Source organism: Hirundo rustica, chromosome 3 (genome assembly GCF_015227805.2).
Source record: "Hirundo rustica isolate bHirRus1 chromosome 3, bHirRus1.pri.v3, whole genome shotgun sequence".
In the NCBI taxonomy this organism is placed as follows: domain Eukaryota; kingdom Metazoa; phylum Chordata; class Aves; order Passeriformes; family Hirundinidae; genus Hirundo; species Hirundo rustica.
The window spans coordinates 79328886-79354163 of record NC_053452.1 but is presented as its reverse complement, the minus strand read 5'-3'; the positions used below and the strand labels follow the sequence as shown (position 1 = coordinate 79354163).

The window sequence follows — 25278 nt, the reverse complement described above, 5'->3', positions numbered from 1 at the left end:
TTCCAGCCTGCTTGAATTCCCCAATGTTTTAGCAGATAAAGAAGATGAAATAATGCAATGAAGGGTTCTTATGACAGTTTTATATTCAAATAAGGTCACGAACCTCCTCTGGAGTTCCAGGCTGTTGTGTTTGCCAAGCTTCCAATTGTCTTTCAAGCTCCTTTCTTAGCTCTTCAGGATCTCTAATAATGCGCTAGGAGTTTTATGAGACAGAAAAATAAGTTTACACATCTAGTGATCTCCAAATATAGCAAACTATAAAAAAGTATAAATGCATTGTTCTCATTCTTATTAACAAAAAAAATACCCGAATACCTAAATGAAAATTCTAAATCTCCATGGTTTTCAATAGTTGTCATGCATGTGAAGGATAAATACCTCCACACAAATACCTCCATATGTGATATAATCAATAAAGAAACAAAGCTAGGAACATCTATGATAAGACACTGAATATAATATCGAATTTCAAGATAAATCAATGAAATGATCAGTATAACTGAGACCAAACTATCGAATACTACACCTAACTAGCATCTGTGAAAACACAGTATACTTCACTCAATTACATTCAAACTGCTTGAAGACTGAATGACATCATCCTCCTTACCTGGCACCAAATATTATTTTGATAAGCCATTCTGTTAAAGGACACCCAAGCTTTATGATGCTTCTTTTACTTTCGTTGTGCTTTCAGTGACAGCCTCTGTCCCTGACTTACAAACCCCCAGTTTGGCCAAACAGCAATACATGGTCTGCATAACCTGCAGGCTTTACAAACTAAGGAAAATAACCCCATGACTCCAAACTCAATAGTCTCAGTAACTTCTCATTCCTCACGAAGCAGCTGCTCACCTACTGCACATTTAAGGAAGGGAGAAAGAACATACACAGAGGGGATTTCTCTCCTCTTCCTTTTGCTGGAAGGTGAAAAGCTGCACTTTTCCCCCAGCAGCCTCCTTCCCTTCCCTCCTTCCCCTTTAAATGGTGTTGCAAGAGCTCCCTCTCCTGTTTCACATTTTGCATGCCAGTTGGGAAAAAAACTACAAATCCCAAAGCCACAATTACTCTGACAACAGGAGAAGAAATTCAGCAGCCTCTTTACAAAAAGCTGCAACACTTGGCATTAAGACAGAAATATGAATTAAGTAAAACATCACTGTCCGCAATAATGTTTTAAGTCAGTGATGCCTAGTTCTCTCATCACTCTGTATGCACCCTTTTGTTATCTTCAGGCCACACACCCTTTCCTATTGCTTTCCACTTTACCCAAGCATTTTATCTGCAGATCAATCTAAGCAAAAGAGTCCTTTACAGTTAGAAAAACAAAAGCTTTTTGAAACATTACATGAGAAAGCTCCATGCTAAGGATGGGTAGAACTAATCATTTTAAAGGCTTCTTTCAGCTGCATATACAACATAATATGCGCATTACTTTTCATCCTGCTGTTAAATAATAGCAAGGTACTGAGTTGGCTGAAAAAAGTAATTCTAGTCTTTTGCATTCAGAGTTTCATTAAGACAGGTAAAGTAAAACCATCTGTTTCTCCTGCTGTAGCTGAAAGAAGACAAACTGGGTATCCTACCTGGGGAATGTCCATCAGAAACTGGTGGGCTGTGTGTATGGTCGAGTCCTTGCTTCTCTCTGGCTTCTCTTCAGTCACCTTTAGTAGTTTTTCTGGTGCAGAGTCATTGACATCCTCTGAGTCAAAAGTCTGGAGCTCTGGCTCCACATCACCTGGTCCTGCAACCACAAAACTAATTACTAACTTCATGGATAACACATAATACAAGAAGCAATATTGTATCTTGACTCTTTTGCAGAGCATCTCATACACTGTAGTGCAGCTGACATTTTCTTTAAAAAGAAGTGCCAGATTTCAAGACATTTAATTCTAGGCATAGGATTAATACATCTCACAACTCACTGGAACAGATAACCACGCATTTCCTAATGCAAATTGTTTTTCTGTCTTGTAACCTTGCCAAACAAAGCAATAGTTAACAGATCTTTAACACCTGAAAATTCCTCTGCTGAAGTATATTTATTGACTCTTAGAGTCTCTATGACAGAATCATAGGAGGTTAGGAGGTACAAAGTAATTGGAGAACAGTCAGAAAATCATCATTTAATAATGGCAATCTTTGCTTATCTTTTACTCTCTATTTTTTAACAGAACAGTTTTCTATAAATCAAAAATCAATTTACAAATAAAGGAACAAATTAGAGAGTTTGTTTAATTACTGTTTCTACTGTACTATGCTGTTTAACAACTCATTTCTTAAGAATTATTCTAGAGGAGAAAAAGTATTGTAGGAGATGTTTTTAAGATTAGTTTTTCAGAACATCAAGTTAGAGAATCATGTGGAAAAACAAGTAGACGGATTACCTGCACACCTGTACCATAAATAAAGAGTCTAGCAAGAGATGTAAGTGATTAAAGCTCAAGGGAGTGGGAAACAAAAATGTGGGCTTGTAAAACTCGTCTTCCCTCTCCAGCCATGCTTGTGCTATTCAAGAAGGAAAGCGTTCAAAATTCCAAGCTACGGTGTCATTTACTTAGATTCATCAAAATCACAATTTCTGTTGCACCTGGCAAGATATACTTCTATCTTGCTTATTTTGTGTGGGAGGGTCAGTGGCTCACAAGTCAGACCTATCTTCTCTATCAACTACTTCTGTTAGCTGCTCAGTTTTGTTCCCACTTATGAAAGAAGGCAGAGAGTTTGGTGCTACCTCGCTAGATGTTGTTCAGACCAGCTCCTCTCTTCTTGCTGGTTTGGTTTTAGGTGGGTTTTTTCTTTTTTTTTTTTTGCCAGAACTTAGTTATACATAAAACAATTGAGTTACATGGTGCTGATGGTGGTGACACTGGAATGCATTGTTAAATGCCAATTAATTAAGTGGATTGGCACTGTGTTGAACAGCAGGGAAGTTTTTGCTTTTTATTTCTTCAAAGTGGTGGATAAAGATTAGAGACCATTAACTTGAAAGAAAGCAGCAAACCCCTCTGTCAGTCAATCAATTTAGCAAAGGCTAATGCTGGTTACTAGGCAGAAGACTACTGCTGCAGAGGAATCAATTTAGAGCAGGCACTTAGCCTTATGAAACATATCCACTATATGCAAATCTAAATACCTGCATATAGATATAAACATCCATATCAGCATGCATTTAGAATGTTTTTTAAGTTAATGTACCAGGGGGTTTAGTGGCAGTAGACTTCTTTTTTTCTGGCTTCAGCTCTTCAGTGTCTACTGCTCTGAGATCCTCATCCTGCATTTCTGTTTCCATTGCTGCATCTTCAGTGTCTTCTTCCTTTTCTTCAGGAGGCATAATAGGTTTCTCTTGCTCCTTGCTAGCTACATCTGAACAAAGACAACAATACTTGTCAAAATGAGTGCAAGGAGAAGTAGTCAAGTTAAAAAAGAAAAAAGTTGCTTTCTGAGGCTACTGTGCATCAGTTTCAGTGAACTTAGAAGAGATCTGAGGCTCAAACTCCTGTTTTATCTCTCTCTCTGCTGTGCTGCGTCATGTTAGTAAGCTATTGCCTTGATTAGCTGGAGTAAGATTTGAAGAGAATAGATTGTAAAGATACTAAGATAAAATCCATTTTTCTAAGTCAAATCAGTATTTTCAAAAGCGTTATACTGCCAAGGAGTAGCAGCTATTGTAGTGAAATGATGCTGCACCTTTAACCAAAGCAAGGATCATTAAAGGCACCTTTGAAAAGCAAACAGGGAATACGACAGCAAATACGAGTGTTTCAGGATTTGATTCTGCAATGACAACTCTTTACACCCAGAAATCACCACTGTACCGTATGTCTGTGCATCATAGTGTTCAGAGCCTTGTTTAATATGTTCAAATACATCAGCCTCCTCCACATTTTGTTTAAGCTCAGTTGTATCCTGCTTTGCTTCACTGCTGGATTCCATGGTTCTCAGTCGCTTGTGGATGCGTTCATTGTGGTCCCCCATCGAACGCTCATTGTCTGCCTGGCCAGGTTTCCTCTTGAAACTCTGAAAAGGAACAAATTAACACCATGAACTTCAAGAAAAGTGTAACCCACCACTAGTGTTATAGCAAGGAGAAACTGAGTCCTGCCTATTTGCTGGTTAATATTAAGCCATTTAAACAAAAATTTAAAAGAAGAGATGAACCTGTGTATTTTTTCTGCTTTGCTTCTGAGAAACCATCCGGGCCATACGTGTGGATTCATGGCCTTCTGACTGATTTGCACTTGAAGCTCCAGTTCCACTTTCCTGCAAGAAAAAAATTTCAGTGGTAACAGAAACTACTGTAAACAAACTCCAGATGTTAAACTGCAATGCTTTGCTACATTCTGCTCTGAAGGACCAATGGCTCATAACTCTAAGTAGCATTCTTATGGAGAGCAGACAAGCCACTTCTACAGTTCAATAATTACCCTAAACTTAACTTTATAGCAATGAAGACGCAGGGTATGTACACGGCCTTTAAGGGTTTTTTCAGTTAATTTATAACTGATATAAACTAAGGTCTTTTACACAGTTCTTGAAAACTATGGTAGCAGTTCCCTGGTTTCAGTTGGAGAACATCTTCACAAATTTCACATTTTTAACTCAGACATTTCCACATAATTTACCTCTTTAGACTCTTCTCTTTCTGAAGCCTCTCCAGCCAGCTCAACAGCACTGTCACTCTGCAGATTTTCTTGCCCAGTCTGCCCTTGTGTTTCATGCTCCATTCTTTCCTCAGCCTCAGGGATCTGTTCATCCGTCTCTGAATTATCTTTATCCTCCTCTTCCTGAAATAACATCACATTATTTCTACATTCTAAAAAACATTGAGAACTGTGTGTTACTGAAAGGCACTTAAAGGCAAATACAGTTATCAGATACAGTCAGGATGAGTTAACAAAGGGAAAGGCCTATTTAACTGGGCACCCCTTCTATCGTGGGGTCACCGGCCTAGCAGATGAAGGGAAAGCAGTGGATATATTTTTTCTGGATTTTTAGTAACGCTTTTCATAGTGTCCTTCACAGCATCCTTTTGGAAAAGTTGTCCAGCTGTGGGATGAGTGGATTCAGTGTGCTGGGTGGATTCCAGGGCTCATATTCCAGGGTTGTGGTGAATGGGGCTTCATGTGGTGACAGTCACCAGTGCTGTTCCTTGGGGTTCAGATCCAGGACTAGTCCTGCTTAATGTATTTATCAATGATCTGGATGCAGGAGTTGAACGCTCCATTACCAAGTTTGCTGATACAAAGTGGGAGGTGCTGTGGGCTCTCTTGAAAGTCTAAAGGCCCCTTGCAGAAGGATTTAGACAGATTTGGGCACTGGACTATGATTAAGGGGATGAAATTTAACAGGTCCAAATGCTGGTTTCTGCACCGAGGATAGAGTAACACTGGGCTCAAGTATAGACTGGGAAGAGGAATAAGGTTGCAGAGCAGCCCTGCAAAGGGATCTGGGGATGGTGATGCACAGCAGGCTCTGTGTGAGTGAGCACTGAGCCCTGGCAACCCAGAGGGCAACCCCATCCTGGGGCGCATCAAACACAGCAACACCAGCTGGTCAAAAGAGGTGGTGAATCCACTGTATTCAGCACTGGTGCAGCCTCACCTGAGAGCTGCGTGCAGTTCTGGACCCCACAAGTTAAAATGGATGTGAATGCCCTTGAATGTGGCCAGAGGAGGGCAACAGAGGTGGTGCAAGGGCTGGAAGGAATGTCCTATAAAGAATGGCTAAGGACTTTGGTCTTGTGTAGTTTGGGGAGGAGGCTGAAGGGTTGGCCCCACTGCTCTCTACAACTTCCTGAGGAAGGGACATAGAGAGACAGGTGCTGATCTCCCTGGTACCCAGTGATAGGATGCATGGGAATGGTCATTGGGACTTCAGTATCACACCAAGAGGGTGGTCAAACACTGAAACAGGCTTCCTAGAGAGTGGTCAATGTCCCATAGCTCTCAGTGTTTAAGAGGCATTTGGTCAATGTGCTTAATAATATGCTGACATTTTTGGTCAGCCCTGAAGTGGTCAGGCAGTTGGACTAGATGATCACTGTAGGTCCCTTCCAACTCTGTTCCATTCCAACACAAGGCTGAGGAGGCAGCAGCAACACAGATAGCAGAAACACACATTTAATAAACTCATTCGTGTTATCTTGATGAAGACTCTCACTAACATAGTATCTATTCAATGTCCAATTTGTTTTGGAGCACATCCATTGTATAAGGCAATTTATTAAAAAAAATAATGAAAATCACACTTTTATTTATTACACTGTACCTGAGGTTGAAGACCTTGGTCTTCATTAGGGATTCCCTTATCTTCAGCAGATTCGGTTTTTTTCTCATCAAGTAGTTGTGACTCTTCCTCTTCTTCTTCTTCTGCATCCTCAGTGTTCTCTGCCTTTTCTTCTTGATCATGAGCATCTTTGTCTCCTTCATCATCCTTCTCCTCTTTATCTTCAGAAATGCCTTCTTCAGCTGCTTTTGCATCTTGATCATCTCTTTCTGTCTTATCAGTATCCTCTTCATTCTGTTCTTCTGTCTTCTCTGCCTCATTTAAATCCACAGGTTTCTCATCTATTTCAAAATCATTCTCTTCTTCTGGATTTTAAAAAAATCAGAAAGGTGTATAAAACTTTCAGTGAAGTACAGAGACAGTGTATATTACAGATATTTGGAATAAAACTGCCTAGATAATCAAAACCCCATAAAATACTGAGTTCTATACACAGAATCTGTGTTTTCTATAGCCAGATAATTCCTTGATTGATTGATTGATTTCTAGCTAGCAGGATGAATTCCTATTAACTTCCTTTAACCTAATATTCCTGAGGGTCAATTTTTAAGAGTACAAATATTTGAAAGTATAATAGGAAAAAAAATGAAACCACAAAACCAACTGGACAATTAAATAAGGAGATTCCAGCACTGTTAGGCTGTATCACTTGGCTAACAGGAGAAAGCATGCTCCACAGCGTGCATGAAAGGGAGGTAAAGGAAAATGTTGTAATGCTGACTTCTTGTCTGGCCTGCATTTGCTATGTTGGTATTTTGATGCACAAATGAATTTGTAGCTTCTTGGTGGTTATACAGAATCCTACCACAGTCTTTCTCCTTTCTGGAGGCAAAAAGGGCTCATGATCTGACTGTCCCCCCTGCCACTTCCATGCAGCTTTCATCTAGGAATCTGTAGAGATTTTCAGCTGTACCTTCATCCTCCTCATCATCACTCTTCTCATCAGTCTCCAGATTCAAATTATCAGGGAGGTCCAAAGGTTCAACTTCAGGCTCCTTTTCTGGCTGGCCATGATAAGGATCTACTTCATTCTCATCATACTCACGCTGTCAGCAAAAGAATGGAGGATAAAATAACAGGGATGGACTAAGTAGGAGGATAGGCAAAGAAAAGAAACGAGACACTACTGTACTCTCTAGGACAAAGAAATACAGGACACAATATTACATTCTGATCAGTTAAATGTGGATTTCCAGTGGCACACATACTCATGCATGAAGAGCAGAAAGATTAATTTCAGCAAATGCATTTACATAAATTGGTGGTACTTAAACCAGCATGTTTTGTGTTCAAAAGCCAATTTTCCTAGCTGAAACATTCTAAACAGAATATGCACTCTTGGAGATGCTAAATGTACTCTTGCATACTAAGGTGTTTCTGTTGCTAAACACAACAGAATTAGGGTTTTAAAGCTTTGTTCATCAAAGCATCAGTTCAGTGTAAAGCCTGTTTTGGCAGCCATTACAAGGTCAGGGTACAAAGACCAATCCTTTCTGGAATACAAATCAAAAAATAAATATGTATTATAATGGATACAGTATGGTTTACTATTAGCTCTCAAATGAACTAGCATTTTTTCAGGGTGCTTCACTGTTAAAGAAAAAGCATTTCAAATACTCAGAAACACATGGTATAAGCAACAGAATGTGGTTTAACAGCAAGGTACTCCATGTAGTCCAAATAATTTTTACCTCATCAATTTGTTCATGGATTTTCTCTTTATTTCCAGTGTCCTCTTCCTGTTGCTCTTTTTCCTCATTCTTGGGAGGCTGTTTTTTATTATCCTTGTTTCCTGTCCCCAGATTGTCATCATTTGCAACAAGCTCTGAATCCTCCTATTAGTAAATCCAAAAGACACTCAATTACGTTACCCGCTTTTCAAAGTCTCAGCGACATCATCTCCTACAGCAAAAAAGGCAACATTCAACAGAACTTATTCCCTGAAATTATCCCTTTCTAAGGCAAAGAGCTACAAGAGGCAATTCCCATTCTAGGTCACATCAAGTTAGCAGAGTTCAATTTCTTTGATACTTCTTTCCCCCACCCCATTCTTTATTACCTCATCCATTCCTGGTCCAGTTTCTTCTGTTTTACTACTAGCATCTTCATCATCATCATCATCATCTTCATCCCCCCAGAGCCTTTCATCCAGTTTTTCATCAGCTTCAGCATCACCAAGATTGCCCATCTGCTTATCCAGTTCCTCCTCTTCATCTGAATTTTCCTCATCTTCTGTGTACAGTTCAGAATGTGTTTCAGTACAGAAGAGAGACAGCTAATGTTTTTGTTAATTTGAGAAGCAAATAAGCAATCATACTTTGAACCTCAATTTCATCACCCCATTCACTTAATTGATATATGCTGAAAAAGACACACGTGCACACATTATAGAAAAGCATCAACCATTACCGGGTGGATCTATAACTTTTCTTGTAAATTTGCCATAGTGGAAGAACCAAACCTTTTTTCTCCCCTTCTCCATCATGCATCTTTCCTTCAAAGTCTTCAGACATTTCAATTGCATTGTCTTCTTCTTCAATGTCTGGTTTAGACTCTTGATCCTCCTTCTCCTTCTCTTCACCTTTTTTAAAACTGTCTTCTATCTAAATCATCGGTAAAGCCAAAAATTACAATGGATCTTGCCTCTATGTTAAAAGCTGAAGTATCACAACATTATTTATAAGGTGACATGCAAAGATAAAAGCCAACATAAATAGGGGACTGAAGGTAACATCATGTTTCTTTTTACCCAAGATACACACATCATGGATTTCAAGAGCTTTTTCACTTTCACTTCAATTAAACAAGAGCAAACCCAAACACTTGCCTGATCTTCGCTTTCTATTTTGTCGCTCACATCCTTCTTTCCTTCCCCTTCTCCAATACCAGCATCCTCATAGTCATGGAACTCTGTTGCTCCCTCTCCTGCTTCATCTTCAAGTAGTTCTTTTGGCAGACAAAACCCCTGCAAAGGCGAACAGAAACTCAAAATCTTCCTCAGTAGTAAATACATTTTCAACTTAGTTTCTACTCAAGACTTTTCCACATTAAATATATGCCTGCCATATATCCACTGTTACCTCTAATAACTTACCTTTAGAGCAAGCTCTGTGAAAATGCTGGTTAGAACAGAAAGCAGTTTTCCAGTACTCCTGTGAGATGCCAGTGAAATGGTGAGGTAGAACAGGATGAGATCTGAATACTTGCAGAGCATGGGCTTTAGACGCACCAGCAAATAGCAGGACTGGTTGAAGAACTACAGTTAAAACAAAAAACCAGCTGTCAGTCATTATTTGTACCTACTGACATGCACCTCAGAGAGGGACACAACAGCAACTGAAAAGAGATGCTCAAAGCAGAAATATCAGTAGCTCAATTTAAGTACAATTTCTAATGTTTCTGGAGCTTTTTCTAGATTTTTCAACACAACTTTGTCTTCTTACTACAGGAATGTCTGGCTTTTGCAATGCAGAAGACTACCTTTATCTATCCAGTTTCTCAAATGCTTCTAGTTCTAAAGTACTGAGGCAAGAAGAAGCAATGCATGTTTAACCACCAAAGTAGTCCACAATTCCAAATCTCTCGAGACTCCTAAGCCAAAAAACTCATTAAAAGAAAAATTTTACCTTATGTTTATATGAAAGGCAGTCTTCCCTGTAAGATTTCAGGATCTCCAGGAGTTCTGAAACACCTAATATTGCCTTCTGCACATGTAAAGACTCCAAATCAGCAGAGAGATCTTCATCCAAAAGTTTAGTTATATGCCCGGCTTTAATCACATCAAGTAAGGCTGCATCCTCTTTGTTTGAAAAGCATTAAAAAAATGGAGATCGTCAGACATTCTAAAAATGTTATAGCAAGCAATCTAGAAATATCCATCCTGTTTAAATACACAATTTCTATTAAAATAGCAATTTCCTAGTGTATTGGTACCTCTGACACACACTATTTAAGAAATTTTAAGGTTTGCCCAGTTTAAACTCTTCTGCTCCCCACTCAAATATATTGACAACCTTACCATTTTCCTCTGAAGATTTTTCTTCCTCTTTTCCACCTTCCTGTTTTCTCTCTACCAAACACTGAACAGCATACAGAACAGCACGGATAACAGTTTCCACTTTGGCTGAGAATTGCTCCACACACTCTTCATCCGACTGTTGATTTCCTTTTGAACCATAACACAGGCAGTTTTACATGGAGACATGTCAGATTAGGGGTTCCTGTGTTTCCCTTATGCAAAGACAATGACAGCACTATGCAACTTTTATTACACAGTTCTACCAAAATCTCCTTGCTAATCCTGACCTACAACTGTGGCACAGAATCCATCACTAATAGAGATGGTAAAAAAATTATACTGCACAAATAAAGTCTGGACTAAATTTTGCAAGTTTTAATTTCATGAAGTTTTTGGGTATCACAAGGAACACATGGCCACCTTCAGCAATAACCAGACTAATAAATTCATGTTTCTTTACCAACATTACAAATCAGGTAGAGAAAAGTCATCCTTACCAATGCAATCTGACATGGAAGCAAGAAGCTGTGTTCTCCAGGCTGTGAAATCTGAAGATGTGTTATTAACTTCTTCTTGTATATACTTCAGGCTCTTGATTAGGGCCATTTGATTTGCAGCTTCCCCATCTTGCCCATTTGGAAGAAACAGGGACTCTATGCTTTGTAGCTGGGCTGAGACTTCCAGCAAACAACTCACAGCTGATGTGCAAACTTCAAAGTCTCTCCTGCAACAGAAATACCATACTACTGAAAGAAGAACAAACAGTCCAATTTGAGATTAAACCTTTTCTTGGGCATGGATAAGGGAGAGGCAGCATACGTCCATCCTGAATTTATTAAATAAAAGACTTGACAACAAGCTTATATTCACACTGTTTGAAGCAGAGAGAAAATTAGAAGATTGTTATTAAATGGGCTACAAATGTCTTTTAAAATGAAAATGTTTTCATCAGATTTATATTTGAAATTCACCTAATTAGCTAGGAGCTATGGGGATAAAATCCTGAGAGACCAAAGACAAAGTGGGAAGCTGAGAAGGAAGTTTTTTTCACTTGTCAGGGGAGTGGGAGAAGACTGCACTGCATTTTGGAGAAAAAAAAAAAAAAAAAAAAAAAAAAAAAAAGGAAAGGAAAATGTTTGAAGAACATCTGAACCCACTTTTCAATCTATGCGTAGGCAAAGATTTTCAGAATTACTTCACACAAATTATGTGAACATAAAACAGAAGAGATGTTCACATGTAGAACTCACCAGGAATAAAAGGAGGTCTCACGTGACTGTTGTCTTACTCTGTCCACTTCTGCTTTCATGGCTTTCACATTTGCCATCACTGCAGTCAATTGTGCAGCCACCTGCAGCCACAACCGATCCTTACTGCGCATCCTGCATGCGGGAGGCAATCGCTCAGGTGCTACTGGAGACAAGTGGTTTAGATCGGAGGGAATCAGGTCAGGCATTCCAGCAAGAACATTTCCCATTTCAGGCACTGAACTCTGAGGAATGCTGGCTTTGACATCGGTCCTTTCACTCTCAGTGCACCTGGCTGACTCTTCTTTTGGGCAGCTCTGGATAAACCAAGACAGCTCCTCGAGAACCATCACGCACTGCATGCAAAGTTGCTGCAGTCTCTCTGTCCAGCGTTGAATGCTGTCTTGAGGAGGAAATGCTGCATTGTATTCTCTGTCAGCAGTCAACCTAGAATCTATCTCTTGTATACAACTCAGGAGGTTCCTAGTTTAGAAGAAAGAAAGAAAGAGAAATTAAAATCACTGAGTTTTACATTGTACTTCCTTTTTAAAAGCTCTACCTTTAACTAAATTAATTAAAAAAAAAAATCTGGATAATAACTTCTCCTGGAAAAACTAAAACAATAGTTTGGGGTTTTTTAAAGTTGTTGAGTTAGAGATTTTTTTTTTTCCCCCTCCATAAATTATGATATACTACAAAGCCCTGGAAATCTAATTTGCTATGAAAGTCATAGTAATACAGATAAGTGTCCTGAAAGTTTTACTGTTCCTGTGACTGTAAAGCTGAGGAGTTTGTTTAATTGGAGTTTTCTGTTTATTCATTTTTTTCAAGTTTCCTGTGGTTAGAATAATTTTGCACCAGTAATCTCCAGTCCAGAATTCCTTCTCTGTGCAAAGGTACTAGCTCCTAACCTGACTTCTGTAAGTTTTATGGACTACAGAGTGCTGAGCACAAATATGCTCAACAAAGGTGACATTTGCAATGATTCCAATGACTCAAGCAATGAAATGAAAAATCGCATCAAGTAATAAAGATTCTTATACACTTTTACAGTTTTGACACAACATCCAGTATGTCCCACCTTTCTGTAATTTTTCTTCGTAAGCTGTTGATGCTTTACTTCTTTTGGCTCAGAATACTATCCAGATGATTTATTTGGCCCAAGTCAAGCCAACAACTTAAATGTACACAAAACTAACTTAGGACAATACCAAATGAGAGAGATATAACAATCTGTTAGTTTAATGGTTTAACTATGTAATTAACTACAAGAATAGTTACACATATATGTCTTACTTGTCCTACAAGAATAATTACACATATATGCCTTGCTTGTCCTACAGAATTATTTTGATTCCAAAATACTGGCTGAAGTGAAAGGATAAACTTAAATCTTTTCTACCTAGGCTTAACTGATGTTGGAGTGGGGTAAGCCCCCGAGAAACTGAGGGGAGGAGAAATATAGGGAAGCAGAGGAAAAAGTTGTTATTTTCTTCTACCTTATTTTCCATCTTTCTTGAACTGATTTGCTTACTGTCAAAACTTCTTGCCAACACTGAAACGTTGGAAGATGGAAAATACCTGAGTAAGATCCACTGTTCTGTCAGAGCAGTAAGAGATCGCCTCTGTCTCACGAGCACCTGCATGAGGTGTGCAGTGAAGCCTTTGCATCGTTCAATGCTACCCAGTCCAATATCCTGAACAAAACAGACAGAAAAAGTGGGAGGGGACAGTTAGATGAACAACAAGAGCAAGTCTCTGTGCCTCCATTTCACTGAGCACGCTGAAAGGTTATGGTTTAATTGAACAAGTCGTGATATGCAGACTAGAGTTACAATTATTACAGTTTCCCCATCTTCATCTTTTCTGCATCTTCCATATATCCTGCATACAAATTTGCCTTTCAAGTAACTTCTGCAACAGTAACATTACCTTTCACTCCACTGCAGCAATTCTTATCAGGAATTTGGTTCCAGTATTATATCTACCTTATACAAATAATGATTAAAATCAGAAGAGATACCAGCCTAAATGCTTTACATTCACGACCAATGCTACGGCCGTTAATTTTACCAGATATACTGACAATTACGTTCACTCCGTTCATTAGAAGTGGTCACATCTTAAAGCTCAAAATAAATGGTCACAACACAGAGCATAACTGATCACAGTCACGTTCCACTATTTGTATCCAATATCAGGTGTGACTTTGGAAGATCATGTTGTAAAACAAGGGTAAAGCATAGTGAGAGGAAGAACATCTGGAAGAGATTTTTTTTTCTGAAATTATAGAAAAGTGGTTCTGGTTTGGGAGAGCTCATTTGTCTGTTTTGCTAGTTTTAGACCAACCTTTAAATGAAGAAATATATTAGCACTTTTTGTGTTGGACACAGACTCCCGTTACACCCAATTATAATTATCAGCTGATTTCTTCAAAAACACTGAATAACATTGGGTTTATTTTCCTTACAAGCTTGGATTCCGCATTTCATGCATTTCTTCATGCACAAAAAGGGATATGCTGGGATGAAAGATTCTATACACTGAACAGATCCTTAACTTCTTTCCCCAAACCACTTTTGTCCCTTCATAAAACAGCGGGTGCATTTAATGAGTGGTAGGAAAGTGTCATATTTAGTATCATATTACACAGCATTATCTCTCATCCCTTTTTTACTACTAGGAAATTTCAGTCCAAGCTCGTAAAATGAAGATAACAGAACTAAGATTCTGGTTTTACTTTGCTGGTTTTACCTTGGCAGGTGCTAACAGTGCTGTCTGGAGCCGAGAGTGACGTGCAAGTGACCGATAGAAGTACTTCTGGCATCCATCCCAGGCAGAAGAAATCTCTGTCAGCAACCTGGCAGAGCACAAAGAAATATGGTATTAAAAAGTACCTCAGCATGCTGGAGCCACCAGGTCAGCTCTTGAACCCAACAGTTTTGCCTGAAATTTGTTGTTTTGAAAGTGCATTGATCTTGCAATTCTTAATTTTCTCTAAAAATATTCTAGTCTTGAAAAAACATTTAATTTTAGAAATAAATTCTAAAAAACCCCTAAGCAATAGCAGCAAGATCTCTATCCTTGAACACAATTTAATTCGTTAATAGTGATACTGTTTTTCTTCCCCCCATGCAGCTAAATCCAGCTTCATACAGAAGCCCTCCTTTTCTCCCTGATACATAAACCAAATGTTTACATCTCAGAAGGACAATAACCAGCATGTCTCAATGACAAAAAAGCACTTACTGACAGAAAAACAATAAAGAAAAAATCTGAAAAAACATCTTTCTCCTATGAAAGCTTTTTCAGCAATACCCACTTTGAAGTATATGTATCTTCTCCGGAAATATTCCATTATTTAATGAAAACAAAAGAATGAAGTAGTCCCTGAAAATCACAGCTCACCTTCAATAATACCATTAGCAGTTTACACTCTAATATACTGCAATCAAAGCATCCCAGGCAAGGCTGGACAGTGGAGGGATAACTGAAATCTAATTCATGGAAAGAATGAAACTGAGGGCAGTTGTTAAAGTGCAAATTTAGGAAAAAAAAAAGCAAACCAAAAAAACCCCCAAATCCTTGCCCAGTTGTACATAAACTGAGAAGTAATGGGAAGAAGGGAATATACAAAATCCTAAATTACTCACTGTCCAGAAATCCCAGTCTAGATCAACATGCCATAAATTCTATACATTACAGCTGCAATTCACACAATCTGAGGGTACAAAGTGCTGTGTACATACGTGGCATCCAGTTCTTGCTTACAATTCACTGCAGCCAATGCACTACACAAGTCCAGGGGACGAAGGTAGAGAACTTCCTGGCAATCTTTTGAACGGGACCAAGACAGACCTTTCCGGTACGACAAACCTGGAAGAGTATTTCAGCACACATCCTTTGATGCCCTCCTTTTTAATATGGAAAATGTCACTCATACAGCTGGTAGTAAGACATCAAATGTTCTCATTTCGACAAGTCTTTTGAACATGATACAAGTTTTGTAATGTAAGAACACACTGTAGCTGAGCTATCTTGAGCTGAACAACACAGCTGAAATAAGACTAACAGACCTGTGTACATTAAGGGCTTTTCACTGGCCCATGTCCTTTAAGAAAGCTGAGTTAGGGATCATTTTTAAGACATGAAAAGGCTGATGAATGAGGAAGGGAAAGGTGTTACCTTACATTGTATTATGGTGGGTTTAGATATATTGGTAAAGACAGTAAAATGCTCAAGAACTCTACTTTTAAACCGAGCCCATTTTTAGTCAAAGCTCACCTGTTTTAGCAAGGCTTTTAAAGAGGTCTGACAAAGCCCGTTGCTTTTGCATCTGAATATGCTTTGCCTCCGATTTCTGCTTCTCCTTAGTTGCTGTCTGATCAAATGTTAAATTTTGCAGTTCAGATACAGAAACAATAATACCACCTGTATAGAAGACAGCAGACAAAAGTATGAGATTGAGGATTTAATGTAAGCAAAGCAGCTGTGGGAAAACACTCTAGGAAGACCACTTTTTTATCTGCACTTTTTCCTGATTTGTTCCATTTATGTTATAGAGGTCAATTGGGGTATGGAAATCACAAGAAAACCTAACCTGTGAACTGGTCGAGATTTTCCACCAGGTTTAAGAATGAATTATTTTCTGTAACTGCTGTACACATTTTCTTCATTTTTTTTGTCAGCTTAGACAGACGATATTGAAGAGATTCTGTATGAAATGTAATGACACCCTGACATTCTGGGAGTGCCCTCTGAAAAAAAATGGAAGAAAATCATACACGCATATTCAAAGCTCTTGTTCCATCACTAGGAGTGAATCACTTTAAAACAATGGCTAAATTCTGCATTCCTCTGAAACCCCAAAACACGTTTATGTGATTCTTTCATCAGTTCAGCACCAACACTTGAGAAAAATCCTAACACATATATGTGTCAGGCAGACATTTGTTTTGAAAACAGGCAAGCGAATGAAAGATGCTATGATCTTACTGTCTTAGGTGTTTGTCATTACCTCTATGAAAAAGGTCATCACTGCTCAGGTCAGCTTCCTCTGCCTTCCAAGTTCAAAGGCATTACCCTACATCACTAATGCCCCCAAGGTGTCAGGTAAGAACACCCTCACTTACTTTCCACTAGACATGAATTTTGTTCTAAAACAACAACAAAAAGAAGTGTGCAAGTTGAAATTATTAAATAATGGAATTCATTCCTCAGCACATCCAAAGCTTTTCATTTTTTCTTTTTTTCGATTTCTGATTGCATGTATCTTCTTTAAGGAATGAAGACAACACAAGCAACACTACAAGTGAAACCAATGACCCCGTTAACTATCGGTAATGTTCAATTTATGTTTGCATGTATCTTCTTTAAGGAAAGAAGACAACACAAGCAACACTACAAGTGAAACCAATGATCCCGTTAACTATCGGTAACAGGCTTACAAATCACTGATCAACAAACAAAACCCTCAATCAATCAAACACATTAGATTTGCATTAGATTTCTCCCTCCTCGCTCTACCCTCCTATACAGGACACGAGCAAGATTAACCCTGCTCCTGGTCTGACGAAACTGAACAAAGCTGAGGGGAACACAGCTTTTCCCACTCACCACCAAATTCTGATGAGTTATGATTATCTCCTTGCATCTTGTTAATAAAAACTAATGGTATGAATAGGAATCTCTTTCAGGAAGAAAATTAGCTGACTTCCTCTCTGAGCCAGGCAAATTAATTAGAGACAGACTGAACGGAGACTCTGTGAAGCATCAGCTTGTCCAAGGCAAATGTTCACAGTCCACAAACTGTCAGTCAACAGCATATGATAATGTAGTGCATTCCCCTATCAGTATCCAAGCCAAAAATTTTTTAATATTTAATCAGAGCTTATATACACACAAATCCTACAGCTACGTTGTTATTTGTTTGGGCCCTTGTTTAGAAAAAAGAGGGGTAAGAATAATTTCAACTCCCAAGCTATTTTACTTCAGTAGTTGGGAAGAAATAAATTGCTGCAGACAATATGTAAGCAAATTGGAGATGAAATGTGTAACTGCCTCATCTCTACATTAGACACAGATATAGTACCAGATCAGTACAGACCACGCTTGCCATTCCATGCTGCATTCCCACCCATCTGCAGTGTTGCGTAACACTGAACACAAGTAAGACCAAAAAAGTTTATGATATATTCAACAGACTTGACATTTATATACAAGATTTTCCTGCATAAATCAGTGAAAAGCAACATAATGGAGAAACTGTTCTTCCCACACTTAGAATAACTAATTCAGTCACCTTGGTAACATCTGTTCTAGCAGACAGAACCTTTCTTAATGTGTTGTTTAGCCTCTGAATTTTGGTTTCTTTGTCCTCAGATTCTTCTTGCTTTTGCATGCAGTCCAACTGCTCTTCCTTACCAATTTCCACCAAGGCAGGCCGACATGGCTCATCCAGAACAACTTCAAACTTCTTCATGAATTTAAAGAGAGTTCTAATTACCAAATGAAAGCAAAAAAGTTACTGGGTTTTGTAATCCTGGAAATCTCTCAGCTGCTGGAAATAAATGTTTTCAGTGTGTTATGAGCAGAAGAAACATTTCTGCATTCAAATGTAATACCATACAGAAATCATCTAGAAAGCACGTTTCAAAAAAGGGAGCTTCATTTTAATTCTGAGTTACCTGCGTATTTTTTCAACTGATTGCTTTATAGCCCAGAAGCTGACATCATTCCACCTGGAAATCTTCACAAATTCCTATTAGGAAAAAAAAAGAATCAATGGGATTATTTATGTAAATGAAATCTAGTATTTCCACATTGAAGATTATCTTTAAACCTAATCAGCTACGATGATCTGGTAGCCTTAAAATGCAAAACATTTTAGTAAGTGAGCAAATTATTGCACTGGCATCTTATTCCTATTAACATACATATTTGCACTGCATAAAAGCTGCTTCATAGCCAGATGTTGTGACATCCACAGGGGCTTCACCCCTGGAAACCTTCACGGATAAATGGGACTGATCAAACATTAAAGCTTTCAATCAACCCCTCCCCCACCTCAAGAATTAATTTTTGTCAAAGAAAATGTTACTTTTAGTAGGGAATTCAGTGGCCAACAGAACTATTATAGACAAATTCAAATAATATCTGCTCCACCGTTCCTTTGATTAGACCAATACATTGTCAGAGCCAAGTTTCCTTTTACCTTAAGTTCCTTTTCTATGGGCTGACGAAGTTCAGTGATTTTGGCCTCAACACACTCTGAAAACTGCTTATAGTAATTGTATAGATTCCACAGGATGCTGCACAGAACATCTAGAAGGGAAAAGGGACAGATAATAACAATAATAATCATCATTACCCTTCTTTTACATTTTTCAGTATCATCACAATAATTACACCCCAGTTCTTTTTGGAAGCTTATCAACACCAGAAGATGGGATAAACTGACCAACAGGAAAACAGTGAAACAGCCTCACTGGTTTGTGTTCTATTCATGAACTTAGTGACCTGTTTGGGAAGTCTGGAACACCTGATGCTGAGATTGCTGCACAGGTAACATAGGTAATGCTAACAACTTACCCTTTTCTGCTACTTGAGGCATCAGCAGAACATGGCAGTGGAAAACCAACAGTACTTGGAGCCGTGCATGAAACTCTCCCAGAGTAGAGCCTTCAATGAAAGCCTGTAATGTGCTGACCAGCGTTTTCAGATCCATTTGCTCAGTTCCTGAACATTGCAACAGAAATTTAGAAAGAGAGTGAGAGAAAACAGAAAAACCCAGAAGATCTACCTGAAAACTGTTGTCTGGTCTTTAACTTTCAATTAAATATCAAGTCTCAATTAGGCAAAGTTCAAAACAAAATAGGAAAGGGGCAGAGAGGGGAAGAATTCTGATTTAATAATAAGTAAAACCAACAAACACCACACTGGAAGAAAGGAAAGGGAACAGGAAGCAGCATTAAGATAGTGACTGAGAAGGTCAGTTATATGCCAAATTTCAGAATCCATTGAGTATTTACAGAATACTTGCTATTCTCTATGAATGAGTGGCTTTTTCAGTCATGATGAGCCCTACTACAAATAAGTCAGTTCCTTAACTCCTCAAAATCATGAGGACAGAAATAGATCAGAAGAATCTGGTAGAGAATACAGTGTCTTTAGAGTATCATCTGTAGAAGAAGACATGTTGTCCTCTTGGAGATATAGTACAACTGAAGGATCTGAAGCTCATCAAGTGCATTAAGTAGTCATGAGATTGGAAACTTGGCCTCAAGCCAGAGGTTACTGCGTTCATCGTTACAATTCCATTAAACTTGGGGGAGGCAAGGTGCTGCCTCTCATTCCACTATCTTATGTGCCATGAACACATGAGGACAGATTTGCTAAGAACAGTATGTACCAAAACCTACTTACTCTAAGAATTCTTTAGACTTTATACAGAATGTTAAAAGCAGTTCAGCTGGCATATGAATTATGCTTTCTGCAGCTAAAGAAACAAGGTGCCTTTTACAGTTGCAGATGGAAGCTTCCTACCCTCCAAATCTGTTTGACATGTTTGTGTGTGCATGACATACAGCTATCACAATTTCACTTTCTTTTAGATGCTTTTTACAGACATCTTTTCTTTACATCACAACACAGGCCCTATGAGCCACAAGTGGTTTCAGAAATATATATGAAATTCACTCCATATGGAAAACCCTACATGGTCATAAAATTTACTGTAGGGCAAAGAATTGTACCTGCAAGTGCATTGTCAAATTCTGGCACTTAGGACCTTAATCATGCATCCTTAGTCATTACTAGAACTACATCACATTTATTTTAATGCCAGCACTTACCTTCTGTGTTTGCCTCTGTCTGTTCTTGAACATACTTCTCAATCATCTGATAGACTGAGAACCAGTGCTTTGTGGATTTCTCCACATGCTGCTTCATAATATTGTCCAAACTTACTGACCAGCAACTAGAAACAATAAGAAAAGGGAGAGATAAATCAAAAATATCATGGGCAGTTTGGGCTCAAAACAACAAAAAATTTTTTTTGTTTCTATTAAACTAATGGAAAGTTTAGCAGGATGAAAGAATTTGCACATAAGCTTAATATATGCAATCAACTTCTGAGTATCATAGTTTTACCAACATCATTAAATATGAGAGAAGAAAAGAAGGGAGAGTAAATTAAAATCCATCAGAGGCAAGTTCAAAAGTTTATTTTCTCAGAAATTGAGGTAGACTTGTAGAATTGCTGATTCTGACATACTGTGGCTATAAAAATTTTACGTGGTCTTAAACAGGAGACTGGACAATAATTTTAAAGGACAATTAAATGATGTTTATTAAACAGACAAAGCCCTGCAGGCTCAGGAAAGTCTAGGATGAAAACAGGAAGAACACTGGGAAAATATTGTTTCTGTTTCCCCTGAGGCAAACACGTAGAGTCACCACAGCCTGGACATGCTCGTTCTGGTCCACTACAGCTCCTCGTTGGTGGCCTCCTTCCCCCACCCGTTTTCACCACGACACATACACAGAAGCATGTTCCACAATTAAGGCAATTCTGTATTGGAATGTGCCTCCATGTGGAGATGAAAGCTTACAGTATCTAAGGAAAAGCAGCATGGAAGGACAATTCTTACTTCAACTCCAATCTACGCCACTGAATAATCAGTTGTGTGACCAGATCAAGATGCTTCCGCAAGGACAAGGCCCGACTAGCATTTTCCTCCCAGTCCTAGAAAAGAAAAGCCAGAAATTAGTCACTGTCTGGCAAAACTCATTGTGTTACTCTGGATTACTGGGTTCTTGCTCTTGAAACTTTCAGCATGGAGCAAGTCCACCTCCCCAAATAACCCCTGTACTCTGCTTGTCATATGGTACCAAATATAGGTAAGGAAACATAAAAGAGAAAAATAGCCTTAGCCTTCTTCTTACCTGTGCCTTTGAAAGAAGAATTTCCAAGCCATTCAGAAACTTTGAGAGAGGACTAGAAAGTGGAAAACTCCGGATTCTGTCCATCACAACTAACAGCTGTAGAATAAAAGCAAGACATTCAGCCCTTAGTAATTGCACTTCAACAGAAGAAGCCATGAAATTGAGTTGATTTCTATGAACATAACCAACTCCTGCAAGAGATAAGGTGATTTTTGGGTTTTTTTACATTTTTCAACTGCTTTCGCAATTTTGTATAAGCTCACTACGAGTTCAGTAAGGCCAATGCACTTGGGGAAGGGAGCACATACGACGACCTAATGCAAAGAGTTCCTATGGAATCTGAGTTTCTACATTATCCAAAAAAATGTAGCCTGAAGACAACATAGATGCCATAAGAGGGACTAAAAATAATTATTCTAAAGCATTATGAAAGAAGGAACTTTAGAAACAAACAGGAGTAGAAACAGCAAGACTTCAGGGATCTTTGAGCTATGGCAGACTGAAGACTGTCTCTAAGTTCACACTTGGCAGAATCCCACTTAACATTTCATAACTAAAATAGAACAGCTATAATACACAACAATACTTACACCTCTTATGAATAAACAGGTATGACTTCAAAACATCTTCATAAGTAATACAGACATCTAGGCAAGCATATCAATGTGTTTGTACTTGTCTATGCCTATCTATACACATATTCATACATGCAATCTTAAAATGCTCCAGTTTCCCCAAATATTTAAGGTGTTTTTACCTGCACAAGTACAGGGTGCTCTGGCCATTCTTGCAGTAGCCCATTTATTTCTTTAGCAAAATTGTCAAGTACAGGTTGGCACTGTCGGACTTGCTGAATATTGGGATGCTGATAGAAGTCATATGGGCCATCTTGCTGCAGCACAACATCTGAAGTTACTTCCTCAAAAAAAGTATTGTGAAGAAGAGTGCTCAACAGAAGTTGGCTTCCCAAAAGACTGTCATTCATTTCAGCACCTAGGAAGCAAGAAGGGAAGACATCACACATGATATTAGCTCTTTTTTCAGTTGAATAGATAAAGCTGAGGGGTTTTTCCCCCCATGTATCCCAAGCCTTAGTATGCTATCTTTTACAAGAATATAAGACTATACCACTGGAACAGTGAGACGGAGTATGGAACACAAGACATACTTAAGAGTTTATATTCCATATTTTTTCAGGTTTTTGTATGAAAGTACAATGAGCATCATTAAAGGCTGTCTGTAATCCTGTCAGAAGAACACAGTTCCTCTGTATATAAATTTACATCGAGAAGATACTCCTGTAAAGCAAGACTTGCTGGGAAAGTAATCCAACACACAAAAACACTCCCACAGGTGCAAACACAAAAATAAGGTATTGTAGAGACAACAGCCCTTATCTGCTTCAACTTATTTGCACAGGTGCACTTATTAGATCAGAACTGAAGTATACAGCTGGGCTTCAACGAGTGATGATTCTGAGTTCTCACACATCGTTAAAACAATTTACATGTCAAGTTTTCCAAAATCCAGGGATGGAAAAAAAATCCCACGATACCTTTTGTCTTTTTACTTTATACACATAAGCTAAATTTAACCCAATTCTTTAAATGAACTTCATCGCAAAATTTACTTCTGGGAAATTCTTCAAGTGCTTTATCTTCCACAGGACTATGGAGATCCATGTGATCAAAACTTCAGTCAGTATTCAATACATTTTTACACTGTGTTGGTCTTCTATATTACTAAATTGAATTTAAAAAATGCAGAGAAGAATAAAAATCAAAACATTCCACAAAACAATTCTGAGAATGGGGCAAATTCTCTGGAAGCAGAATTTTCAGCCTTTTCCCTATAACAGGCATGTTTCATGACCTGTAATGCAATTATTTTAAACCAAATCATCACAAATCTAAACCTGCATATCTGAAATACTGCTAGCAGTCTTACCAATTAAAGGATAGAGTTGTGACACCAGGCATGCACCAGTCTGATAGCAGGAAATAAATGTACTGAAATAATGCTTGGCTTGATGAGGAGGCAGACTCTGTTGATACCACAGGGATCGAGCAAAGCTTAAGCACAACTGCTGATGAACCTTCATTACTGTTTGCATAGAGCTCTTGGACAAAAGGGCTCTGTCAACTTCCAGCTGGTCTTCCACTGGATCTTCAGTTTCCATTTTTTCTTCTAGGCTTGGTTGTGCTGTGATATCTTCAAAGTCCTGCAGATTAGATGATAACCAAAAGTAAATTTTAATTTCTTCTTTTAATGCCTCCTTTCCCTGTCTCCTCTTTTGCTTTTTTTGGCATTGCAATGACATGCTAATGATTTGCAGCAGGTACCAAACAGACAGACTGCCAGTCTGAAACTGAACACAGGTGTACAGAACATTTCAGGGTGTAACTACAGCAGGCAAGAGTGCAGTACAGTGATCCCTGAGCTGCTGCCAACTTGCAGAAAAAGCAGCAGCAGCTGTGTCTGCTGACAAACCACTGTGTGGTCGCTTGAGGACCTGAACCCCTCTGACCTAGCTGCTTTATTTAATCAAGGAGATCAGCCATCTCCACAGGGAGTACAACCTCACATGACCTTACCTGCTAAATAACTAAAATTCCAGCGTTTTACAAGCAACTATATTAAGTTATATAATTTGGGATTATTCACCCAAATCACACTACAGTTCAAGCCTGGAAATTAATTTCAAAATTTTTTTTTCAACCAGAAGGTAATATAAACCACAAGCACATAACCTAATACCTACTGAAATCTACCCCATTTTGGTTTTGGTTGAAGAAAAAACTGCTTAATTCCTCATGTCATTTATAGCATTTATTTTCAGAAGCAACTTCAGATGTAATTTTTGTGTTTCTTAACAGAGCTACAGCTATTACCTTTTCATGAAAAGGAAATCTCCTCCTAAATTCTTCTTCTTCCTCTTCTTCCTCGGTCTGTTCTTTCCCATGACTTTTACTTCTGTATCTGTACAGGCTGCGCTCCATTGCCTCCTGCTCTTGGGCACGGCGTTCCTGTTCATCCCATTCATTTACAATGGCCTAAAGAAACACAAAGCAAGATGCTTCCAGACAAGTTAACCTTTAAAATCGTCTCATATTCCATCAATGGGGCAGCATCTATTTTGCTTGGCTCTTCCCCTCCTCTACAACACTATAAATCAAAGCCATCTAGCATTTGTGAATTGCCCTCTTGATAAACTAATGAGGAAAATGCAAAGAAAATATGCAACAGAGTACTTGACCGAGTTCTAGCCTCTGTTCTTAAACATTTTATAAAAAAACTCTATACAAAGTTTGCATTGGGTTGGGGTTTTTTATGTATATGTCCACTTTTGGATTTTGTTGTTTGGGGATTTTCTTACATAAAATCTTTGCTAATCATTAGAGACTATTGTTTCATGCCTTGATAAAGTCAAACAAGTTAATCCAGTATATTCTATGATCTTGATAATTATTAGTATGATGTGCTTTAAAACCTTCTAATTTTTTTCCCAGTTAGAATGCTTTAAAGCACATCACACTAATAATTATCAAGATAAGGACTTGTAAAGATCATCTAATCCACCCGGCTCTGCCAGGGCAGGGACATCTTCCACTAGACCAGATTGCTCAAAGCCCCATCCAATCACTCTCCAACACTTTCAGGGTTGCAGCATCCACAACTTCTCCGGACAACCTGTTACTGTGTCTCATCTTACACATTTCTAAACAATTATTTTTCATACCTCATCTAGATTTACCCTCTTTCAGTTTAAAACTGTTA

General features: G+C 38.5%; 1 protein-coding gene across 1 annotated transcript in view; it reads right to left on the bottom strand.

Moving 5' to 3' along the window:
* MDN1 (midasin AAA ATPase 1) overlaps positions 1-25278 on the bottom strand; it is a 93094-nt gene that overhangs the window by 6935 nt on the left and 60881 nt on the right. The window contains exons 64-95 of the mRNA XM_040058221.2: positions 24393-24554; positions 23449-23722; positions 22259-22494; positions 21502-21597; positions 21207-21301; positions 20409-20533; positions 19147-19293; positions 18770-18879; positions 18243-18316; positions 17858-18053; positions 16157-16313; positions 15841-15987; positions 15306-15432; positions 14311-14416; positions 13138-13253; positions 11560-12039; positions 10807-11033; positions 10310-10456; positions 9918-10090; positions 9386-9547; positions 9119-9256; positions 8753-8894; positions 8351-8523; positions 7983-8126; positions 7205-7337; positions 6274-6596; positions 4629-4790; positions 4165-4266; positions 3822-4023; positions 3202-3369; positions 1587-1744; positions 104-193 (exon numbers count right to left, since the gene is read on the bottom strand). Of these exons, the coding sequence (XP_039914155.1) occupies positions 104-193; positions 1587-1744; positions 3202-3369; positions 3822-4023; positions 4165-4266; positions 4629-4790; positions 6274-6596; positions 7205-7337; positions 7983-8126; positions 8351-8523; positions 8753-8894; positions 9119-9256; positions 9386-9547; positions 9918-10090; positions 10310-10456; positions 10807-11033; positions 11560-12039; positions 13138-13253; positions 14311-14416; positions 15306-15432; positions 15841-15987; positions 16157-16313; positions 17858-18053; positions 18243-18316; positions 18770-18879; positions 19147-19293; positions 20409-20533; positions 21207-21301; positions 21502-21597; positions 22259-22494; positions 23449-23722; positions 24393-24554 (5292 nt within the window). The remainder of the gene's footprint in view (positions 1-103; positions 194-1586; positions 1745-3201; positions 3370-3821; positions 4024-4164; positions 4267-4628; positions 4791-6273; positions 6597-7204; positions 7338-7982; positions 8127-8350; positions 8524-8752; positions 8895-9118; positions 9257-9385; positions 9548-9917; positions 10091-10309; positions 10457-10806; positions 11034-11559; positions 12040-13137; positions 13254-14310; positions 14417-15305; positions 15433-15840; positions 15988-16156; positions 16314-17857; positions 18054-18242; positions 18317-18769; positions 18880-19146; positions 19294-20408; positions 20534-21206; positions 21302-21501; positions 21598-22258; positions 22495-23448; positions 23723-24392; positions 24555-25278) is intronic.